The sequence below is a fragment of the Sphaerodactylus townsendi genome, linkage group LG04 (assembly GCF_021028975.2).
Source record: "Sphaerodactylus townsendi isolate TG3544 linkage group LG04, MPM_Stown_v2.3, whole genome shotgun sequence".
Taxonomy (NCBI): Eukaryota; Metazoa; Chordata; class Lepidosauria; order Squamata; family Sphaerodactylidae; genus Sphaerodactylus; species Sphaerodactylus townsendi.
Window position 1 is genome coordinate 5,438,343 of NC_059428.1, and position 21,464 is coordinate 5,459,806.

General features: G+C 47.7%; 1 protein-coding gene across 1 annotated transcript in view; it reads right to left on the minus strand.

Moving 5' to 3' along the window:
- Nucleotides 1–5,710: 5,710 nt before the first annotated feature.
- The window catches only part of WNT11 (Wnt family member 11), a 72,772-nt gene continuing 57,018 nt past the window's right edge, over nucleotides 5,711–21,464 (minus strand). The window contains 2 exon segments of the mRNA XM_048495084.1: nucleotides 5,711–6,704; nucleotides 20,155–20,447. Of these exon segments, the coding sequence (XP_048351041.1) occupies nucleotides 6,530–6,704; nucleotides 20,155–20,447 (468 nt within the window). The 3' untranslated portion in view covers nucleotides 5,711–6,529.

Sequence of the window (21,464 nt, forward strand, 5' to 3'; positions counted from 1 at the left end):
CAGCTGTGATTCTGTCCAGAAGTCAGCCTCTACTTCAAGCACCCACGGTGGACGCTTCCAGAATTTGGATAAAAAGTTTTCCTCTGGCAAAACCTAACTTCAGCTTCTATAGAGTTTTTTTTTTAACCCAAACACCAGAGCATCCACGCCAGTGGTGGGATCCAAAATTTTTAGTAACAGGTTCCCATGGTGGTGGGATTCAAACTGTGGCATAGCGCCAATGGGGCAAGGCGGGTAATGGCGGGGGCAATGCTGCACTCTCCCAAGGGCTGTGGTGTTGACGCAGCTACAAGTGCTCGGTCCTTGCTGGGAACACGTAATGCACGCAGGCGCAGGGTTAAGCACGCCTTTCACTGTGCCTCCCATGTAGGACTGTTTCTAAGTCTCTGCGCGCTACTGCTGAGAGGAGAGGCGGGACCAAGGTAAAACCCACGTGGCAAAATCACCCATTAGTAACCCCCTCTCGGCACACACAAATAATTAGTAACCTACTCTCGGGAACCTGTGAGAACCTGCTGGATCCCACCTCTGATCCACGCATCTCCAGGAATTTCCCAAGCGAAAGGTGGCTGCCCTACAAATTCCGGCCTTAATGGCTTTACACCAGCTGTTGAGTTCGGGTCCTCTAGGAAGCAGAAGCACAGCTAGGGTCTGGGGTGCAGATGAGCTGTCTGGATTAACCAAACAATGCTTTTCTAGAGGTGATGCCTTGGGGGTCTGTTTTCTAACAGGAAACAGGGCCGATCCCGCTGGGACCCATTTATCACGTTCTTGACCAAGTCACTGTTGATTACATTCAGACGGCCTTTCCCCCTCTCCCCGCATCCTCCTTTGCCTGAAATGTAGCTTCCCGGGAACGTCCTCTATTCCCTGGGCTGCTCCAGGACGATCAGGGCAGCTTCTTGCGGACATAAAATAAAAGGGGGAAGCGAGAGAAGAGGATTTTGGTTGATGTCATTGGCCCTTGGGTAGATGGAATGCATACCCACATGTAGACAGACGAGAGCTTTGGAACGATGCCACGCGTGAGACTGCAGAGACTGGTGGACAACTGTCCTTCCTGTAAAAATCTCCTAAAACATTTCTAAAATGTGTTCAATTCCCTCCCTTTACAACAATCGGTCCTTTACACACAACCATAATAATAAAACATCCTGGGGATGTTTTTTTTTTTTAAAAAAAGCATTTGCTCTTTGGTCCCTTCCGCACATGCAGAATAATGCACTTTCAGTCCACTTACACAATTGTTTGAAAGTGGATTTTGCTATTCTGCACAGTAAAATCCAGCTGCTAAGTGCAGACAGTGATTTTCCCCCCCTCCTGCCTGCCATTTTCTGCTACCTGCATTTGCCAGGTATGTTTCACCAGGGATGTTTCACCAGGGTTTTATATACCTGTACTTGCTAGGTAATGTTCTACCTAGGTCTAAGTATATCTACCCAGGTATGTTTCTTCAGCTGCCATCGCAGTTGCTCACCTTTTCAGTAATAAATGTACTTGAATCTGCTGAGTTTGTCCCACTGATTATGGTCATTATCGAGACTTTGCAGCTTCGAAGGTGCCTCCCTGAAAATGTTAGAAAATGGACAGACAACCTATTGTCGTCATGCTAGAAAATGGCGGTGGAAAATAAAGCCAACAAGCAAACTGCGGTGCATTTTTGAAGGGTCACGCACCATGAAAATTGGGTGTTTTATTCTTGGGACCCAGTGTAGTGTAGTGTAGTGATTAGGAGCAGAGGGACTCTAATCTGGAGAACTGGGTTTGATTCCCCACTCCTCCACATGAGCGGCAAACTCTAACTTGGAGGACCGGGTTTGTTTCCCCACTCTTCCCCACAGAGTGGCGGACTCGAATTTGGAGAACCTGGTTTGATTTCCCGCTCCTCCACATGAGTTGTAGACTCTAATCTGGAGAACCGGGTTTGTTTCCCCACTCCTCCATGTGAAGCCTGTGGGTGACCTTGGGCCAGTAACGGTTTTCTCTGAACTCTCTAAGCCCCGCCTACCTCCAAGGTGTCTGTTGTGGGGAGAGGCAGGAAAGGAGTTTGTAAACTGCTTTGCTTACAGTTGAGGAAAATTGGATATAAATCCAAACTCTTCTTCTTCATCTAAGGACAAAAAAGGGGAGAAAGAACCATGCCCCCCATTTCCTTGGAAGAACAGATTACAAATAGATAGAGGAGTATCTTTTATCCCTTCAGCCTGAGTGCTCATGAAGGAATTGTTTTGGTAGCAAAATACTCTTCAGTACTGCAGACGATTGTGTGGGGAGCCGAGTGGTCACCAAGGACACACAATCAATCATCTAAGCTCTACAATTCCTTGTAGATGTTCTTCATACCAAACGGGCCAAATATGAGCCAGTCAGTTCCTGCCAAAGATCAGCAGAGCGGCGGATGAATCACAAGTGTATGAGGCGTCCTTCAGACCTGTGTGTTATTCCAACCTTTATTTCATACCGTTATGAAGCTTGCTGATAATATAATATTTATATATCTATATATATATTTATATAAAGTAGAATACAGGGAGGGCAAAGAACGAGATATACTTTATAAATATTTCTGTATGTTCCGCATACAAAATAAAATATATACATCCACAACTTGATAGTGGTTCTTTGCTGGTGTGACAAAAAAAAAAAGGGCCGTGTGGGTCTCCTTCCATCCTTTGGCAAGCCCTGTTTGAAACATCTAACTTTCTGTGAAACTCTTACACACCCTTTTCCCCATGTGTTCTTGGCTCTTGAATTACAATTCAGCTTTCCTGAAAGAAAGGTGTCTTAGACAGAGCTGGCTAGAAGTAGCTTCAGAATATAATCACAGAAGACGTACAATCTAAGAGTTGATGAGAAAGATGGTGGCCATCGGCTGTTGTGGGTTTTTTTTCTTAAATGTGTTGCTGTGGTCTGGTAGTTTTTGCTCCCATATATGGCTGGCATTTTCAGAGGCATGTCGTGGCAAGATTTGTTTCTCCCCATAGCATGGAGATGCCATGAAGATCAACACATCTTACCAGGATGTGCCTCTGAAGATGCCAGTCATACATGGAGGTGAAACATCTGGAGAAAAACACATCTTACCGTGACAAGCCTATGAAGCTATAGACATGGATGAAACAACTGGAGCAAAAGCTATCGGACCAAGGCCACCCATCCTGGAAAACCTACAGCAGCCATCTGTTTCCAGCCGTGAAAGTGTTCAACAATCCATGGTGGCCATTCATGAACTGATTTTTCATTTCATGTTGGGATTTAGTTATTCCCCCTATTTGATGTTGCTCCCTCCTTTGAAATGTCCTAATTTGGTAAAAAATGTATAGATCCTGGTGTATCCTTTTATCCTGTAAACCTTCTCAACCTGCTTTGGGAGAGTGCCATGGATCAGTGGTAGACCAGACAGAAAGTCCCAGGTTCAGCCCCCGACATCTCCAGTTAAAGAACCTCAAGTAGCCAATGATGGGGAAGACCTTCTCTTGCTGAGATGCTGAAGAGTCACTAACTGGCAGAGAAGATGGTCAATAGTCTGCCACGATATGGTAGCTTCATACATTCATTTTGCATTCCCTTGTGCAGTACTTGTGGCTACCCAGATCAGATGGGAACAATCTTGTGTTGGTGAGGGAGCAAGCTTGTTTTCTGTGGCTAGGACCAGGAGTAATGGGTTCAAGGTGCTGGCAAAGAGATCTCCACTGCCACTCCAGGAAAAGCTCTCATGATAGTTTCAGGGCTGTCTGGACAGTGGAAATGCACTGCCCTTGAGTGTGGTGGAGCTCCCCTTCTTTGGAGGTTTTTTGAAAGAGAGGCTCACGGGCTAATTCCGTCAGAAGTGCTTTGATTGTGTGTTCCTGCATTGCAGGGGGTTGGACTGGATGGCCCTTGGGGTCTCTTCCAACTCTGGCTGGATTCTTAAGCCTCCTCGGAGTCCTGTGACATCTGGCTGGCTGAGGGTTGCACTGAGCTCTTTGCAGTGAGTATTCCAATGAGGCCAAGAAGGGAGTCCTTCCCCATCAAACCATACTACAGCACAACCGGCATCCTTTATAATAGACAGCACACGCTTTTCTTACATAAGGAAGATGACACTTGGGTTTCATGGGGTCTTCCCTGGACCTGCTTGCCTCCTGGATATTTGGCAAGAGCTATGAAGCCAATATTCAGGGTGTTTAGAGGGCTGAGCCCTTCAAACTGCTTCTGCTAAATGAGGATAAGGCAGTCTGAGGATTCAATTGGTTTCTCTTTTTATGTTTTGTGAAGCATCGAACATTTTCATCTTCTATTAGGAGGCCTGGACCAGCATGAAGGCAGAGCAAATTCTTGAAGGGTGATGGGATATTTATCTTGGCCCAGCTGGCGTGTACATGATGACACTCAATGAGACCCCCCTCCTCAGCCCTAAGATGGCTGCTCCGAATGAATACATTCAGAGTGGGCGCAACCACCCAAGACTTGTGCCCTGGTCACCAGGGAGGACTCCTGTCACCATGAGGGCCTCCAGCAAATCCAAGTAATGCTGCTTTGGCTGCTGCACCCCACACCACTCCTCTCCCTTTAACTTCAACTGGCGTGCTTGTGGGTGGACTTCTGAGGGATTCTCTAGATCGTGAGGGGACTCCATTCCCCACAATATGGAAAGGATGATTGTACAGCATTTCAGCCTTTGGAGGGTGAATTACTAGAAGGGATGGCACATGTATCAGTGAAAAATGGTGGGATGCAAGAAAAGATCGGTGGGTCGAGGAAAGAAGATAGCCCTCTAGTACCAAGCCAAGATGGCGCCCTATGCAATGAGAGGTTGTCCTCTACTTGAGCTTCTTGTCCTGAGCGTAAGGATCAGCAACTGGTGACGTGGGAGAAAAGCATAGCCCCTTGAATAGTGCTGTCTGGCCTCTGAAGATTAAAGAGGATCTGTGGCTCAGTGGTACAGCATCTGCTTGGCATGGAGAAGGCCACAGGTTCAATCCCTGGCGTCTCCAGTTAAAAGGACCAGGCAGTAGATGATGGGAAAGACCTCTGCCTGAGACCCTGGAGAGCCAGGGGGAGGGGCTGTGGCTCAGTGAAAGAGCATCTGCTTGGCATGGAGAAGGCCCCAGGTTCAATCCCTGGCATCTCCAGTTAAAAGGACCAGACACTAAGTGATGGGAAAGACCTCAACCTGAGACCCTGAAAAGCCATGGAGAAGGGGGTGTGGCTTAGTGGTAGGGCATCTCCTGGGCATGCAGAAGGTCCTAAGTTCAACCCCCGGCATCTCCAGTTGAAAGAACCAGGCAGAGGTGATGTCAGGGACCTCCGCCTGAGACCTTGGAGAGCAGCTGCCAGTCAGAGTAGGCGATACTAACCCTGATGGACTAACCCTGATGGATTCAGTATCAGGCGGCTGAATGTATGGCCATTTGTAAAAGAATAAATCGCACAGGGGGTAACAGTTGCAGTGAAGTGGTTGGTGGCACTTCTGGGCCCGGGGACTAGGCCATTATTCCTGTTCCTTAGGAGGAGCAGCAGTGGCGTAGGAGGTTGGAAAGAGCCTGCAGATCCAATCTTGGAGGAACTGGGTTTCCATCCCTAGCCTCCTGCTGGCTCTGAGCTGTGGAGGCTTATCTGGGGAATCTTAGGATTAGTCCTGTATCACTCCAACATTAACGCCAGCTGGGTGACCTTGGGCTTAGCTGCTAGCTTCCCTTCTGAGTTCTCTTCCCAGCCCCACCCACCTCACAGGGTGTTTGTTGTGAGGGGGGAAGGGCAAGGAGATTGTCAGCCCCTTTGAGTCGTCTGCAGGAGAGAAAGGGGGGATATAAATCCAAACTCTTCTTCTTCTTCGCCCAAATTTCTCAAAATAGCCATCCTGCAGAACAAGTGGTCGACTAGGGCCTCCACGCTCAAAGGCCAGAAAATGGCATGGGTTTTGTTCTCGGCAATTACCTTTCTTTTTCTGTCGCCCGAAGTCCTTGTGACTGTCTGAAAGGCGAGGCCGTTTTTGTTAAGGGAAAGAGGGGAGAAAAGCCAAAAGAGCGAAAAAAAACTCTGCTGAAACAACCAAGCATTTCCTTCGTCAGGGACTGAAGGCCGGTCTCTCTGGGGCGTCACGCCTTTTACAACATAGAGACAAAATGGCTTTCCCGTATTATTTTCATGCAAGCGTCATCCCGCCACCCAAAGAAGAGCTCCCCACCCCATCACAGACGGTAGGCACTTAGTAACTGGAAGCCACCGAAAAGAAATGACAGCTGGCACCCGTGAAAACTGGGGTTATTTCCTTCTAGTTTGTATCTGCAGCCGAGATCCAACAAGAAGAACTGATATTTGAAGTCTCTGAGTTTTTTTCGGGTGGTTTTTTTCGGCTTGAAATCAAAAGAGAGCATAACATTGGTAAACGTGCTCGTTCGAACGCCGCGGTCACTTTCCGCTGAATGTTTGTCCCCCGTGGTTCCGCAAAGTAAACCCTGTCTAGCATGGGAAAGCTTTTCTCCTGTCGTGGAAGGCTGTGGCGTGGACTCCTCAGTCTGTGGGCCGGCCAGGAGGAGGAAGGGCCTCATTTGCACACGTATTTCTCGACAGTCTTCTCGCATTTTTTGCAGGTGACGTAACAACACCAGTGGTATTTGCAGTGACATCTCTCCACCACTTTATCCATGTACGGGTTGTAGCCACGCCCGCAGCACATGAGGTCACAGCTATCGCTGCCGTTGGAGGTTTTGTTGCATTGCCTGGAAGAAGAAGGAAAAAAAGAGCACATGAGCTGGAGTGCGTGGCCAGAGGGCCAAGCTGACAGAATCATCCACAACACACATCACGGGCAGGAAGAAGCTGAAAAGCTATGATACAATATAGAAACAAATGTATGGAAGAGCCACCACGGGATACAAAATAGGAGTCGTTTTAATGTCTCAATGTCACGTCCAACCCGAGCCCAGCAGTGACATCACTGTGACATTGAAGCATTCTAGAATTCTCCCAAACTCTATGGCTGATTCCGCAAGGGGCCAAAAACAGTGGTGTGAAAACGGTGTGAAAACAGTATAAACCCTTTTACACCATTTTAAACCCTTTTACGCCATTTTCACGCTGTTTTTCACACTGATGTTTTTGGCTCATGCGGAATCAGCCTATGATTTTTACCACAGAGTATTTGGAAATTCCTAGAGGGTCATGCCAACACAATGATGTCAATTCTGGGTTGGTTCTGAAAGCGATGTTGCATTATTGCAGCAATGCCTGTTTCCTCCCTGTGATTTCCTCCGTTTCCTTCCTATGATTTTACCACAGAGTTTTGGATATTCCTTTGTAAAGCCTGCGCTAACATACCTGATGCCATTCCTGGGTTGTATTCTGAAAGCCATAATGCATTGGAGCAAATGCCTGCTCTCTCCCATTTCTGGCACCCCTATTGCTATGCCAAGTGAAAATGGACTAGAACTTGCTGGGCAGAAGGTCTCCGGCCATAGCAAGAGACCGGGCAGCCCTAGATCTTCTATTTCAAAGAAATGTTCCATCATCACCTTTTGCTCGGCAAAATGAACCCCATGAAAATTTGCTAATGTGAGATATATCCTCCACCAGCCCTAATTAAGATTTCCTTCTGTTGCCAAGGACACACAAGGGCTTACTGGGATACTTTGAGCCATGGGATGGCTAACACTGCACGGAAGCTGGAGGCAAGTCTCTTTTTTTGCAGATTGACCTTTTTCTTCGTTTTACTAATGAATGCATAGAAGAGGCAAACTTATGCGTAATCGATGGATTTACGTCTACCAGGAGGAAACGGATGAGATCCTTATCCCCCACCCCAATGTGGAATGACTTGATTCAGTCCAGATCGTATCGTATCATATAATGGGCAATATCCTAACCAAGCAGATACAATGTAGTTGGCGTTGTGTGGAGACACATTCTCACATAGCCTGGCTGTGTTCTACCACCCCCACCCCCACCCGATCCTTGCTCCATAACTGTTCTGCCTCCATGTACCCTTTGCTCATGGGTGTTTTTAGGGAAACTGGTGCAAACTGATTCAGCAGGTGTCAGTGGCTGTGTGGTATGAATCAAATCGACTGAGCGATCAGCTCGTATCTGATGGCCACTTTTGAAAACAGTAAGTACAACCACTGAACCCATTTACAGTGAAATTCACAGCATCCCAGGCATGACCACCGGTTCAGTTCCTGGTTTCTCCAATTAGAAGGTCTCAGGTAGAAGAGGATGGGAAAAGATCCTTCTCTGCCTAGACCTTGGAGAACAGCTGCCAGTCAGAGCAGGCAATACTGAATTAACAGTGTTTTGATTTAAAGGTTGGAAACAAGTTTCCCAAACTGAGGGACTATTGCAGATCTTATACATAGCACACAATGGAGTGGGATTGGCTGTTCTGGATCATCTGACTCTGAGGGCGTATCTCCGTGACTTGAGGGTAAAATAGGTTCACCCCAGTTCCCTGAGAAGTGGGTACCTGGACCTAGGTCGAAGCTTACTGTTGTTCCCCACTGTAAACCAGTTTGATCCCAGCCTGGAGGGCTTTGAATCATCCTGTGCCCCTTTGCAGCTCCTGGCTCCGGGATTGGCTACTGTCTCTAATGCCATGTTCCACCTATCCTCATTACTCTTAAAAAAAAAACTGCTATGGAAATGGAGGGACGGTGGTGGCATTTTTTTATTGGCTGTTTGGGTATCAGATGCCTGGAAACCCTCAGCTGTGATTGGCTGAATGGGGGACTCCTGGCACCAGAGATTCCGCACTTTACTGGAATCGAGCTGAGTTCGAGCGTGGTGCCCTGAAAAAGTAGTAGTTCCCAACTGGAGTTGGAAATTTGACCATTACACGGGGTGAAGCTGGTACAAAATCACGTCGATCCCAGTGGTTGTGCGGAGCACTTAGGTCGAACGCAGCTCGAACTTAAGTCGACAACGCAAGTGCGGAATCGACCTGAGATGCAGGAAGATTCTGTGCTAGGGTTGCCTGGTAACCAGCAGGAAATCGTAATGACTTACAGGTGGTTTTTTTTTTGGGGGGGTTATCAGCACCCCCAGGCGATGACATCACTTCCAGTGCAACCCAGAAGTGAAATCATCACACGGGGGAAGTGGTGCTCTCGTATCTGCTCCAGACTCTATGGGTTTAAGTGTAGAGCTTGGTCAATACAGGAATGTCACCTGGTACGATGATGTCAGCAGAAATGATGTCATTGAGCCAATAGCGCTCCCCTTTGCCCAGGAGAAGGGAGCGGAAACAGGGAAGCCGACTCTGACCTCTGTTAAGGGATGGAAATGCATCCGAAAAAGATGTATATGAAATTCCTCATGAGGTAGAGCGTTATGAGAAGAAAGGGGATTAATGAAGTGCTGAGACTTTGCTCTCATTCCGGTCTCTTATTTTTCTGGCCTCCTGTTTGTTATTTCAGATTTTGGAATCCTTTTTTCCCCTCCCCTCTCCCTCTTAAGCCTATTTCACTCATTGCTCTTTTTCCAGCGGGAGGAGAGATGCATGTAAATGTTTACAAACCTTTGGGAGGTTTGCTGAGGCATTCTTTGGAACGCTGCTCAGCCCTGAGCCAAAGCCTACAACTCTGCAGCCGCAGGTTGTGTGTTTGTCCAGCGCTGGACCAAAGGCCTTGTTATGCGCACACACATCTCGAGGAGCTGGGATGACGTCCAGCAAGAAAATTCAGCAAAATCCCTCCTACACAAATTAGTCCCAACAAATATTTGGCGCAAAGGCTCAGAGGTTGCAGAGGGAATTGGAGGGTTGAAGCCTGGGAGAACTTTCAGAGCCGATTCTCTGAGGATCCAGCAACCTAAGTCAACGTCTATCACAGGTGTCAAACTCATGTCCCTCCAGATGTTATGGACTACAGTTCCCATCACCCCCTGCCAGCATGATGCTGGCAGGGGATGATGGGAACTGTAGTCCATAGCATCTGGAGGTGCCGTGAGTTTGACACCTGTGGTTCAAAAGCAAACCCTGAGATAAGAATTTATCAGGAAGGCAAGAGTCTTGGATGCCAACTCTGAGATGAGAAATTCCTGGAGATTTTGGAGGTGGAGATTGGGAAAAGAAGGTTTGGGGAGTAAGAACATAAGAACTAGCCTGCTGGATCAGACCAGAGTCCATCTAGTCCAGCACTCTGCTACTCGCAGTGGCCCACCAGGTGCCTTTGGGAGCCTAAGCCATGCAGGGATGTGTGAAAGCAATGGTTTCTCTGGCTGCAGCTGTCTCCTGAGCACCTTGAGCACCTTTTTTTTTGGGTCAGATTGGGAAAAGAAGGTTTGGGGAGTAAGAACATAAGAACTAGCCTGCTGGATCAGACCAGAGTCCATCTAGTCCAGCACTCTGCTACTTGCAGTGGCCCACCAGGTGCCTTTGGGAGCTCACAAGCAGGAGGTGAAAGCAATGGCCTTCTCTGCTGCTGCTGCTCCTGAGCACCTTGGTCTGCTAAGTGCAACTTCTCAGGATCAAAAGAGTGGGATCAAGATTGCAGCCAAGTAAATCTACTTCTTCCCTCCATAAATCTGTCCAAGTTTCTCCCTCTTTAAAGCTTTCATCCAGGTTAGTGGCCACCACCACCTCCTGTGGCAGCATATTCCAAACACCAATCACACTTTGCGTGAAGAAGTGTTTCCTTTTATTAGTCCTAATTCTTCCCCCCAGCATTTTCAATGGGTGCCCCCCTGGTTCTAGTATTGTGAGAAAGAGAGAAAAATTTCTCTCTGTCAACATTTTCTACCCCATGCATAATTTTATAGACTTCAATCATATCCCCCCTCAGACGCCTCCTCTCCAAACTAAAGAGTCCCAAACGCAGCAGCCTCTCCTCAGTGCTCCAGTCCCTCAATCATCCTCGTTGCCCTTCTCTGCACTTTTTCTATCTCTTCAAGATCCTTTTTGAGTTGTGGTGACCAGAACTTTGGGGAGTAGAATATAGAGAACCCTCCAAAGCATCCATTTTCTCTAGATCAGTGATGGTGAACCTTTTCGAGACCAAGTGCTCAAACTGCAACCCAAACCCACTTATTTATCACAAAGTGCCAACACGGCAATTTAACCTGAAGATTGAGGCTTCAGTTTAGAAAAACCGGCTGGCTCAGAGGCATGCATTACTCGGGAGTAAGCTTGGTGGTAGTCATTGGCTTTGCTTTGAAGCAACCGTGCAACTCTTCCAATGGGCGAACCATGACCCTAGGAGGGTTTACTCAGAAGCAAGCCCCATTGCCAGCAACTGAGCTTACTCCCAGGTAAAGGATCACGCTTTAGTTCTTCGCATGAAAATCAGTGGGGTTTAACAGCGCTTAACAGGGTTACCTACACTGCTTCCCCAAAACTGTGTTAGGTTTAATGCTAATAATCAAGCCCAGTGGCCCAAGCCAGCCTAGATGTGGGGGGAGGGCACTCTGTTTGCACGTGCCCACAGAGAAGGCTCTGATTGCCACCTCTGGCACCCGTGCCATAGGTTCGTCACCACTGCTCTAGATGGAACTGGTCTCCGTATTCTGGAGATCACTGGTAATTCTGGAAGATCTCCAGACCCTCCGAGGCAGCTCATTCCACTGTCAAACAGCCCTTACTATCAGGAAGTTTTTTCTTAACGCTTTGGTGGAATCTTTTTTCCTGTACCTTGAACTCAGTACTCCTGGTCCCAGGTCCCTTCCACACATGCAGAATAATGCACTTTCAGTCCACTTCCAATGCACTTTGCAGCTGGATTTTACTGTGCAGAACAGCAACATGCACTTGCAAACAATTGTGACAGTGGATTGAAAGTGCGTTATTCTGCATGTGCGGAAGGGGCCGCAGTCTCTGAAGCAGCGGAAAGCAAGCTTGCTCCCTCCTCTCTTCCAATATCGAAACAAGGCTATCATGTCACCCCTCCACCGCTCCCTACAAAACATGGAATCCAAACCTTTGACCATTTTGGTGGCCTGCCTTTGGAACCATTCTGGACTCATTGCATTCACCCTGAATTGTACCCCAGTGTTTGAATTCAGCTCGAAAAGTCAGCAGGGAATGTATTGGCGAGTGTGTGAATCATGACCATCCAGTTTGCCAAACAAGCAAGACTGATATACTTCCTGGCAAGAACGACAGGCTGATAAGTGAGTTAAGTATCGTTGTTGTTGTTGTTAATGGGGCGTATAGGCTGCCCTTCCCCACGAAGCTGGCTTACAACAATAAAACCACAACACTAAAATCAACAATTGCAATGCCAGGCCCCGATGCCGTAGTTACTAATAATAATCAAACCAGAGAAAGAATGAAGTAATAATACAAATTGTAGAACCAATAAACAGAACACAGGAAACAAGAAGTAAAGAGAAAGGGGAAGGGAAGCCGGCCAGTTTGACACGGTTCCTGTCCCCGCCCGTCAGCCTGGCAGAACAGCTACAGCTTACTGGCCCTGTAGAAGTTCATTGAGTCCCTTAGGACCTGGTTCTTATTAGAAAGAACATTCCGCCAGGCTGGGACCTGACCCAAGTAAGTTCTGGCCCCGGTTGAGGACAGCTGGCCATTTTGGGGGCCAGGGACCCCCAGTAAGGGGTTACTTGACAAGCAAAAAGCTATTTTTTTTTCGAGGGGGGTGGGTATGTATTGCGAGAGGCAGTCCTGCATATTATAAAATAAAAATACAGCCCATTCAAGGCCAATGCAACAAGTAGCATGTGACATTCTCCGTTCTCGTAGATAAATAGATAAACAAGAAAACGAAGCAGATAAATAAGGAAGGAGTACATTGTAAACTGCCTTTGGTTAAGGTGACCAGATTTTCACGTTTTTAAACCGGGACATCTCCTCATTGAGTGCTAAGACGTGCACAAGACGCTACAAGAGGGAGCATCATTGTCTTTTGGGGTTCTCCTCGCTTCTTCTACTTCCTGTGACAGGGCGGGAAAAGGGGAGCGCCCCAGAAGGCAGTGCGGCAGCCTTCCAAAAATCAGGACAGTTACAAAACCCCGCGGGACGCGGGACAAATTGGTTTAAGGCGGGACTGTCCCGTCAAAAGCGGGACGTCTGGTCACCTTGCCTTTGGTGCCCACTGGGGAGAAAAGCTAGGGCATAAACGAAGGAGATGAAATGAATTAAGTAAGTCAAGCGTCCCTGCAACTGTCCAGGGGCTCATTTTATCATTGGAAATTCAACCAAGCCTGCAGTTAACCTTTCTATCCCATAAAGAAGGCTAACACTGAAGAGAAGTAAGGCCTCGCTGACTCAAGAGAAACGGCCTTTTAAACTTGGTCTCAGTGTGAACAAACAGTGCAGCAAAACGGTATCTCAGCCATAGATCACTGTCTTTAATGGGATGCCCCAAACAGATGTTTTCTGCTCCCAGTGTGATTGTTCACAAAACAGTTTTGCAAACTTTTCCCTTCTTCCCACATTGTTGACTGCAGCCTAATCTGGTATCGTTTAAATTCTTCTTTTATAAAAAAAAAGTATAATTTTTATTTTCTGACCCATAAAACACATGAGCAAAATATTCATATTTCAGAAAAACAACAACCCCACAACCTACTATTCATGTTATATTGACTTCCAACTGTCTCATCTTTGATTAAAAGTTATAACTAGGTTCATGCCTACCTAATTAAGCCATTAATTCAATAGTTATTTCTTAAGTGTATTCTATTGGGTACAATTGACTGTTTTCTTTAGATTTCAAACACTGCTCCTACTTCTCTATTTCAATAGGTTTTCAAAAGTTATTCTGTAAAAGGTTTCTAGGTTTCTAAAAAACTGTTCAAACTATTGTCTCTTCATAGTGACATCAACTTCTCCATTTCTGAATATTCGGTAACTCTGAAATCAGGGAGGATTTTCACCAGTGTGTGTGGCCATGGTCTGGTAGATCTTGTCCCTAATGTTTCACCTGCATCTGTGGCTGGCATCTTCAGAGGTATATCACATAGAGAAGTCTGTTATACACTGTGTCCAGTGACACAGTGATACACCTCTGAAGATGCCTGCCACAGAGGCAGGTGAAACGTTAGGAACAAGATCTACCAGACCACAGCCACACAGCCCGTAAAACCCACCACAACCAGTTGAATCTGGCCATGAAAGCCTTCAACAATACATAGAACAGGAATCACCTTTTTCTCCAGTAAACATGGGCTGGCTTTTGACAAATCTACAGATTTGATTTTCCTTCTCAGGCCATTATTCTTTTGTTTGACGTAACCACATAGGCGATAAACAGAAAGCAGAGGGATGTCATTCCAGTTGTTAGAGTTGGCACATCGCAAACATAGTCCCTATGGCATAGACAGCACACTTATCCAACTTAAATCATTGGATTCTATCTAGGCCTTGAACCATTTCAATGTTTACAGGATGTGGGTCGAATCTGAGAGATACGGGGCCAATCTCGAAAGCCAATCTCCAGATCCAAAATTTGAACACTCCCCAAAGCTTGGGTGTGTTTAGATTTTTGGACCGTGTGTTGCACAGGGCTGCCTCTGATTTCAACTTTTTTTTTTGAGTAACGCAAAAACATGAATGAAAACAGGCCGGCTTTCCAACATGGCCCCAGGATCTTAGAAAATCTAAGGCTTTCCAGATTTCTCTCAAAATCATAATTCCTCAGTATACCTGAAAAAGGCATTTTACGTAGCTCTATAGAAGACTCTTGATCTCCCAAATATTTCACACTGAAAAGAAGGAACTGGGCTAGTTGGAGAATTGTAGAATCACAGAATTATAGAGTTGGAAGAGATCCCAAGGGCCATCAAGTCCAACCCCCTTCCATGCAGGAACACACAATCAAAGAACTCCTGGAGGAATAGGGGGAGAGAGAAGGACCCTAGAGTAAGCAATGGCCAACCTTGGTGTAGTCTATACTGTCTTTAGTTTGGAGAGGAGACGTCTGAGGGGGGATATGATTGAAGTCTATAAAATTATGCATGGGGTAGAAAATGTTGACAGAGAGAAATGTTTCTCTCTTTCTCACAATACTAGAACCAGGGGGCATTCATTGAAAATGCTGGGGGGAAGAACTAGGACTAATAAAAGGAAACATTTTTTTTCACGCAACGTGTGATTGGTGTTTGGAATATGGTGCCACAGGAGGTGGTGATGGCCACTAACCTGGATAGCTTTAAAAAGGGCTCGGACAGATTGATGGAGGAGAAGTCGATCTATGGCTACCAATCTTGATCCTCCTTCATCTCAGATTGCAAATGCCTTAGCAGACCAGGGGCTCAGGAGCAGCAGCAGCAGAAGGCCATTGCTTTCGCATCCTGCATATGAGCTCCCAAAGGCACCTGGTGGGCCACTGCGAGTAGCAGAGTGCTGGACTAGATGGACTCTGTTCTGATCCAGCAGGCTAGTTCTTATGTTCTTAATGGCCAACCTTGGTGTAGTCTATACTGTCTTCTCCTGCAACCAGCATCAGTAGATAGCCCCAAAAGAAACTGGACACAGCTTCTCAAGTCAGGAATCTCAACACTGTTGGGGGCCTCCGCTCGAGCCAGAAATGCAGGCATGCCACCAGTTAATCCATTAACGTTTAGAGAGGGGAAAGTCAACAAGGAAGGGAGAAAGCTGGAGAGGTGACGGATAATGTCCTGGCTCCCTTGCCGTTCTAACACCTCCAGTTTCCTGATCTTCAAAGAGCCATTTGCAGCCAACTTGAAAGATTGGGGAGGGGGGGGTTCTTCTTGGCCTGCCAGTCCAAAGCATGCATGAGTGGGTAAAATCTGGAGGACTCATTTGGGGCACGGTGGGGGGAGAGGAAGTCCACCACACGCTACGATTTGGCATCGCATCCCGAGCTTTCAATCCACAGGATCCATTTCTTAAAAGCGGTGCCCAAATCCTCTGCAAATGGAAGTTGAAACAGCGTAAAATCTTAAGGGTGCCTTCGGGGGCCCCCCTCAGCCTGTTTGGAGCACGGCCATACGAATGTTGCGCTTTTTATGTGTGGGAGGTGTGAACCATATTTCACAGAAATTCGCTTGCCCTCTTTCTCGCACACATGCAAACACGTTATATATCTTCTCCGGTTCCTGCCTGGAAAGACCTTTTTAAAAAAATTCTTCCTGCTCCCTATCCTCATATCTTTCATAGGCCAGTTACTTGCACAGAGAAAGCAAGAAAAAGGAAGAGATACCCAGCCCTGTGTATTCCTCAAGCGTGAATTCACACTGTACATTTCCCCACACAACTCCTACACATACAAGGGGAGGCTGATAGCACTGGGGGTAGAGCATCTACCTGTCCTGAACGGCCCAAGCTGGCCCGATGATCTCAGAAGCTGGGAGCAGCGGTGGCGTAGGAGGTTAAGAGCTTGTGTATCTAATCTGGAGGAACCGGGTTTGATTCCCAGCTCTGCCGCCTGAGCTGTGGAGGCTTATCTGGGGAATTCAGATTAGCCTGTACACTCCCACGCACGCCAGCTGGGTGACCTTGGGCTAGTCACAGCTTCTCGGAGCTCTCTCAGTCCCACCCACCTCACAGGGTGTTTGTTGTGAGGGGGGAAGGGCAAGGAGATTGTAAGCCCCTTTGAGCCTCCTGCAGGAGAGAAAGGGGGGGATATAAATCCAAACTCCTCCTCCTCCTCCTTCTTCTTCTTCTTTTTCTTCTTCTTCTTCTTCACATACAAGGGGAGGCTGGTAGCTCTGGGGGTAGAGCATCTACCTGTCCTGAACGGCCCAAGCTGGCCCGATGATCTCAGAAGCTAAGCTGGTAAGTTCTTGGATGGGAGACCCCCAAGGAAGTTCAGGGTTGACACACAGAGGTAGGCGATGGTAAACCAGCTCTGTTTGTCTTCCACTCTGCATAGCTGTCTCGTCACACCATGGAAGCTAAGCAGCGTCAGCCCTGGTTACTACTTGGATGGGCGCAGAGGTGGGACCCAGCAGGTTCTCACAGGTTCCCGAGAGTAGGTTACTAATTATTTGTGTGTGCCGAGAGGGGGTTACTAATTGGTGATTTTGCCACGTGATTTTTGCCTTAGTTACGCCCCTCCTCTCAGCAGTAGCGCGCAGAACTTGAAGCAGTCTAGCAGGAGGTGCACCGGCGTGCGTGGCAGCCTGCGCCTACGTGCATTCGTTTCCCGCCCAAGGACCGGCGCAGTGGCTGCGTCCTTGCCACAGCCCCGCCCAGGAATGCCCTGCCCCCGGAATGCCCCGCCCATCCCCATTGGCACTACGCCACAGTTTGAATCCCACCACCATGGGAACCTGTTACTAAAATTTTTGGATCCCACCACTGGATGGGCGTTGTGATGCAGAAGAAGGCAATGGCAAAACCTCTCTGCTCATCTCTTGCCTTGAAAACCCCTTTAGCTGTCGGCATAAGTCTATGTCTACTTGATAGCTCTAAATCATTTATGTATGAAGAGAAAAAGAAGGAGGAGGAGGAGGAGGTGGAGGAGGAGGAGTTTGGATTTATACCCCGCTTTTCTCCCCTCTAAGGAGACTCTAGGTGGCTTACAAGCTGCTTTCCCTTCCTCTCCCCACAACAGACACCTTGTGAGGCAGGTGGGGCTGAGAGAGTTCTGAGAGAACTGTGACTGGCCCAGTATCACCTGGCAGGAATGTCAGAGTGAGGAAACACATCTGGTTCACCAGATCAGCCTCTGCCACTCAGGTGGAGGAGTGGGGAAATCAAACCTGGTTCTCCAGATTAGAACCCACCCGCTCTTAACCACTACACCATGCTGCCTGCAGCTGCCTGTAGGTACCTTAATGTATCTACATATCCTTTGGAAAGGAAAGCATTTTGTTCTTTGCCTTTTTTATATGGAACAAAACTCCCAGAAACCACACGAATATCATACAAGTGCTTCCAAGCCTACTAATGTCATTTAAACGTGACTGATCCTACAGAGTGGAAGAGAAGAAGAAGAGTTTGGATTGATACCTTCCCCCCCTTCTCTCCTGCAAAGAGACTCAAATAAGTTACAAACTCCTTTTCCTTCCTCTCCCCATAACAGACAACTTGTAAGGTAGGTGGGGCTGAGAAAGTTCCCAGAGAAATATGACTGGCCCATGGGCAGGAATGTAGAAGTGCGGAAGCAAATCTGGTTCTCCAGATTAAAGTCTACCTGTCTTAACCAATACACCACACTGGCTCTCAAAACTCTGCCTGTGACTGCCAACAAGGAAAGAAAACTGGTCTGACACCTCCACCCAAACTTCAAGCATCTGCACTGCAAAGAGCTATGGATCTTTGGGGATGGAGCTGCTCAGTGGTAGAGCATCTGCTTGGCACGCCAAAGGTCCCATGTTCAATCCCTGGGATCTCCTGCTAAAAAAGAATCTGGGAGCAGGTGACATGAAACATCTCCACCTGGAGAGCCATGGAGAGGGGCTGTGGCTCAGTGGTTGAGCATCTGCTTGGCACGCAGAAGGTTCCAGGTTCAATCTCAGTCATCTCCAGTTAAAAGGACCAGGCAGCAGATGATGGGAAAGACCTCTACCTGAGATGAAAGACCTCTACCTGAGATTCTGGAGACGCATGGGGATGGCTCAGGACCCTGGAGGACCCTGGCTCAGAGGCAGGTCATCTGCTTGGCACGCAGAAGGTCCCAGGTTCAGTCCCAGGCATCTCCAGTTAAAAGGACCAGGCAGCAGATGATGAAAGACCTCAGCCTGAGATGAAAGACCTCTACCTGAGACCCTGGAGAAGCATGGGGATAAGCCCTGGCTCAGAGGCAGGTCATCTGCTTGGCACGCAGAAGGTCCCAGGTTCAATCCCAGGCATCCCCAGTTAAAAGGATCAGGCAGTTGGTGATATTAAAGACCTCCATTCTGGAGAGCCACCAGATAATGCTCTTTGATGGGTCACAGATTCAGCATAAGGCACCTTCACCTGTTCAAGCAAAGCCTCGCAGCTGCTCAACTGAGCACAGCCATATCAGCCAACCTTTCCAGCCAGCTATTGAGGTTGACAACAAGGAGGTGGAGAGACAGAGATTAAAAACATCAGCCGCATCCAACTGGACAACCCTGAAAGGCAGAAATTTAACACTCCAAGTGGGAATTGGACCAGGATACAACTTTTTTTCAACACAACAAATAAACGAGCGTCTGGAGATCTCGGGCGACCCCTCGGTCCGCTTCTGAAGCTTGTGTCATGTTGTTGGAAAACAACCCTGAGTTTCCCTGGTCTCCAAACATAAGTTGTTTCATCTTGCAACAGACACAGGCCATTGGCTTGACTTCAGATTGTACAGATGGAGAGGAAGACGGTGAGGCAGCCAAGCTTCACTGGGGGAGGTGGAGCCGAGGACAGATGGTGGAACAGTGCTAGCGCCATTCCTCTGTTCCTTCCTTTCCGCAGAAAGCGGTGTGATTCAGGTGCAGTGTAGGGATCACAATAATCAACAGAGTCCGAATCCCTATGGTCCTGGAGCCACTGAGATCTTTCCCCATGACCGCACATGTGGAGCGGGGAATCAAATAATGATAACCCAGGAAATAGCGCAGCACACCGGCTGGCTGGTAGTGAAAACGTAAACAATTATATTCAAATAAATATTTCCATTATAGTCTCAGTCTCAGATAAGTCTTGTTGATATAAGTTCTTAAATCGCTAGTGTTGTTTATTATATATTGTAGTCGAAATGCATCACAAATCCTAAACATAAAGAGGTATGGTTCATAAGAAGCAGCACTCGAACTCTTTGGCAAGATATTGCTGGCACCGCATTCTGTTATGGACTTTTGCGGTTTGCTTTCTGCTGTTTTAGATATATAGCACTGAATAAGGAATTTAGCTTCTTGTGAACCATACCTCTTTGTGTTTAGGATTTGTGATGCATTTCAGCACATTGCTATGTAAAATTGTACTAACAGTTTAAGAACTTATGTCAATAAGATACATCTGAGTTTTGAGACTATAGTAGATTATTTATTTGAATATAATTGTTTTATGTTTTCACTACCAGCCAGCCGGTGTGCTGCGCTATTTCCTGGGCTATCAGTTTCACGCCGCACACCTGTTTGTGTTTGTTGAGTGGGGAATCAAACCCGATTCTACGGATTAGAGTCCACCTGCTCTTCACCACTACACCATGCTGACTTTCAACAGCCCAACAACTCTAATCCACTGAAATATCTACTAAAAAGATCACCATTCGGATCATGTTGCTTATTCAGAGGGGCTTCGTGAAGAAGAAGGGTGTTAAATAAAGAAATACAACAATGCTCCATCAAGAGGATATTTACCTGTCCTGGGTCCCGTGGGAGCCGACTTTCTCATTCTTCATGCAGAAGTCAGGCGAGCTCTGCAAGTAAACCAATTCCGTCTCCTTGACGGGGCGGATATCAATATCCTTTGGGACTAGATGTTTGCGCGTCCCCATGGGGCGATGTACCACCTTTGTAGCCGAAAGGTATTTGTTTTTTAAGTCCTGGGCGATATCTCTGAGCTCCTGAAGCCCTCTCCAGCAAGTCTTGATGGAGCAGGAGCCGGAGACTCCGTGGCATTTGCATTTCATTTCCAGAGAAGACTTCAGGGCCTGCAAAAGAAGTAAGAGAAGGGCTTTGAAGAGACGGTCCCTCTTTTTCTGACACATCCATTTCCCACTTCCCCTCCCAAAGAACACTACAGGGGTACATGTTTCCTAAATGACTGACCATCCAGCAGTGGCGTATCTGCCAGAGGGACACGAGGGTCTATTGACCCCGGGCACCCCCATTGGATCACGTGGGGGGCACAGGCCAGACCCACCAGGCCTGGCCCCGCCAGGCTGCCTAGGACCTCTGCCAGCTAAGGTAAGTGGGGCACGGGGGGGGGATGGGAGGGCAGGTGGAGTGCGGGGGCGGGTGGGAGCAGGGCGCCTGGAGCAGGGGTTGCCCCAGGCACCATCTTCCCCCAGGACACCTCTGCCATCCAGGCTGCGGGCATCGGACCCCAAAATAAAAAAAGCCAGCTATAACCTGCATACAATTTGCTGCAGTTACCAAGTCCAGGTTGGTAAATTCCTGGATAGAGTGGACTTTGGAGAGGGGAGGGACCACCCTCCATATAGTCCACCCTCCAAAGTAACCAAGCTCTCCAGGAGAACGGATCTCTGTAATCTGGAGATCACTTGTGTTTCTGGGAGGCATCCCCTGGTGGTTGGCAACCCTATGATTTTCGCACATCTCCTCGGATTGGGGGTTTGTTTTTTCTATTTTGTCCACATTCCTTCCTTCTGGATGTTTGGGAAAAGACGCAAAGTCGACTGAAGCAATAGGTCTGTAACCTACAAGCCAATAAAGGTGCGTAGGATGGTCTCCGCCACCCCCTGGTCCTGCCAGCCCCCACCCCCAAAAAGTCTTCAAAATTATGATGACGGGTAGAAATACGAGCCCTCGGGACAAAACGCCACAAAGGACAGGAATCTTCAGTGAAAAACGGGACTGGCGAGATGCCTCCTGAGGGCATCAGGAGAGATTCCACAGGGAGCAGAGAGTGATATCACACAATCCCCCTCCTCACTGCATTCCTATGAAACTTTGGTTCTGAGAATGTGCCGCTCCCTGGCTAAAGA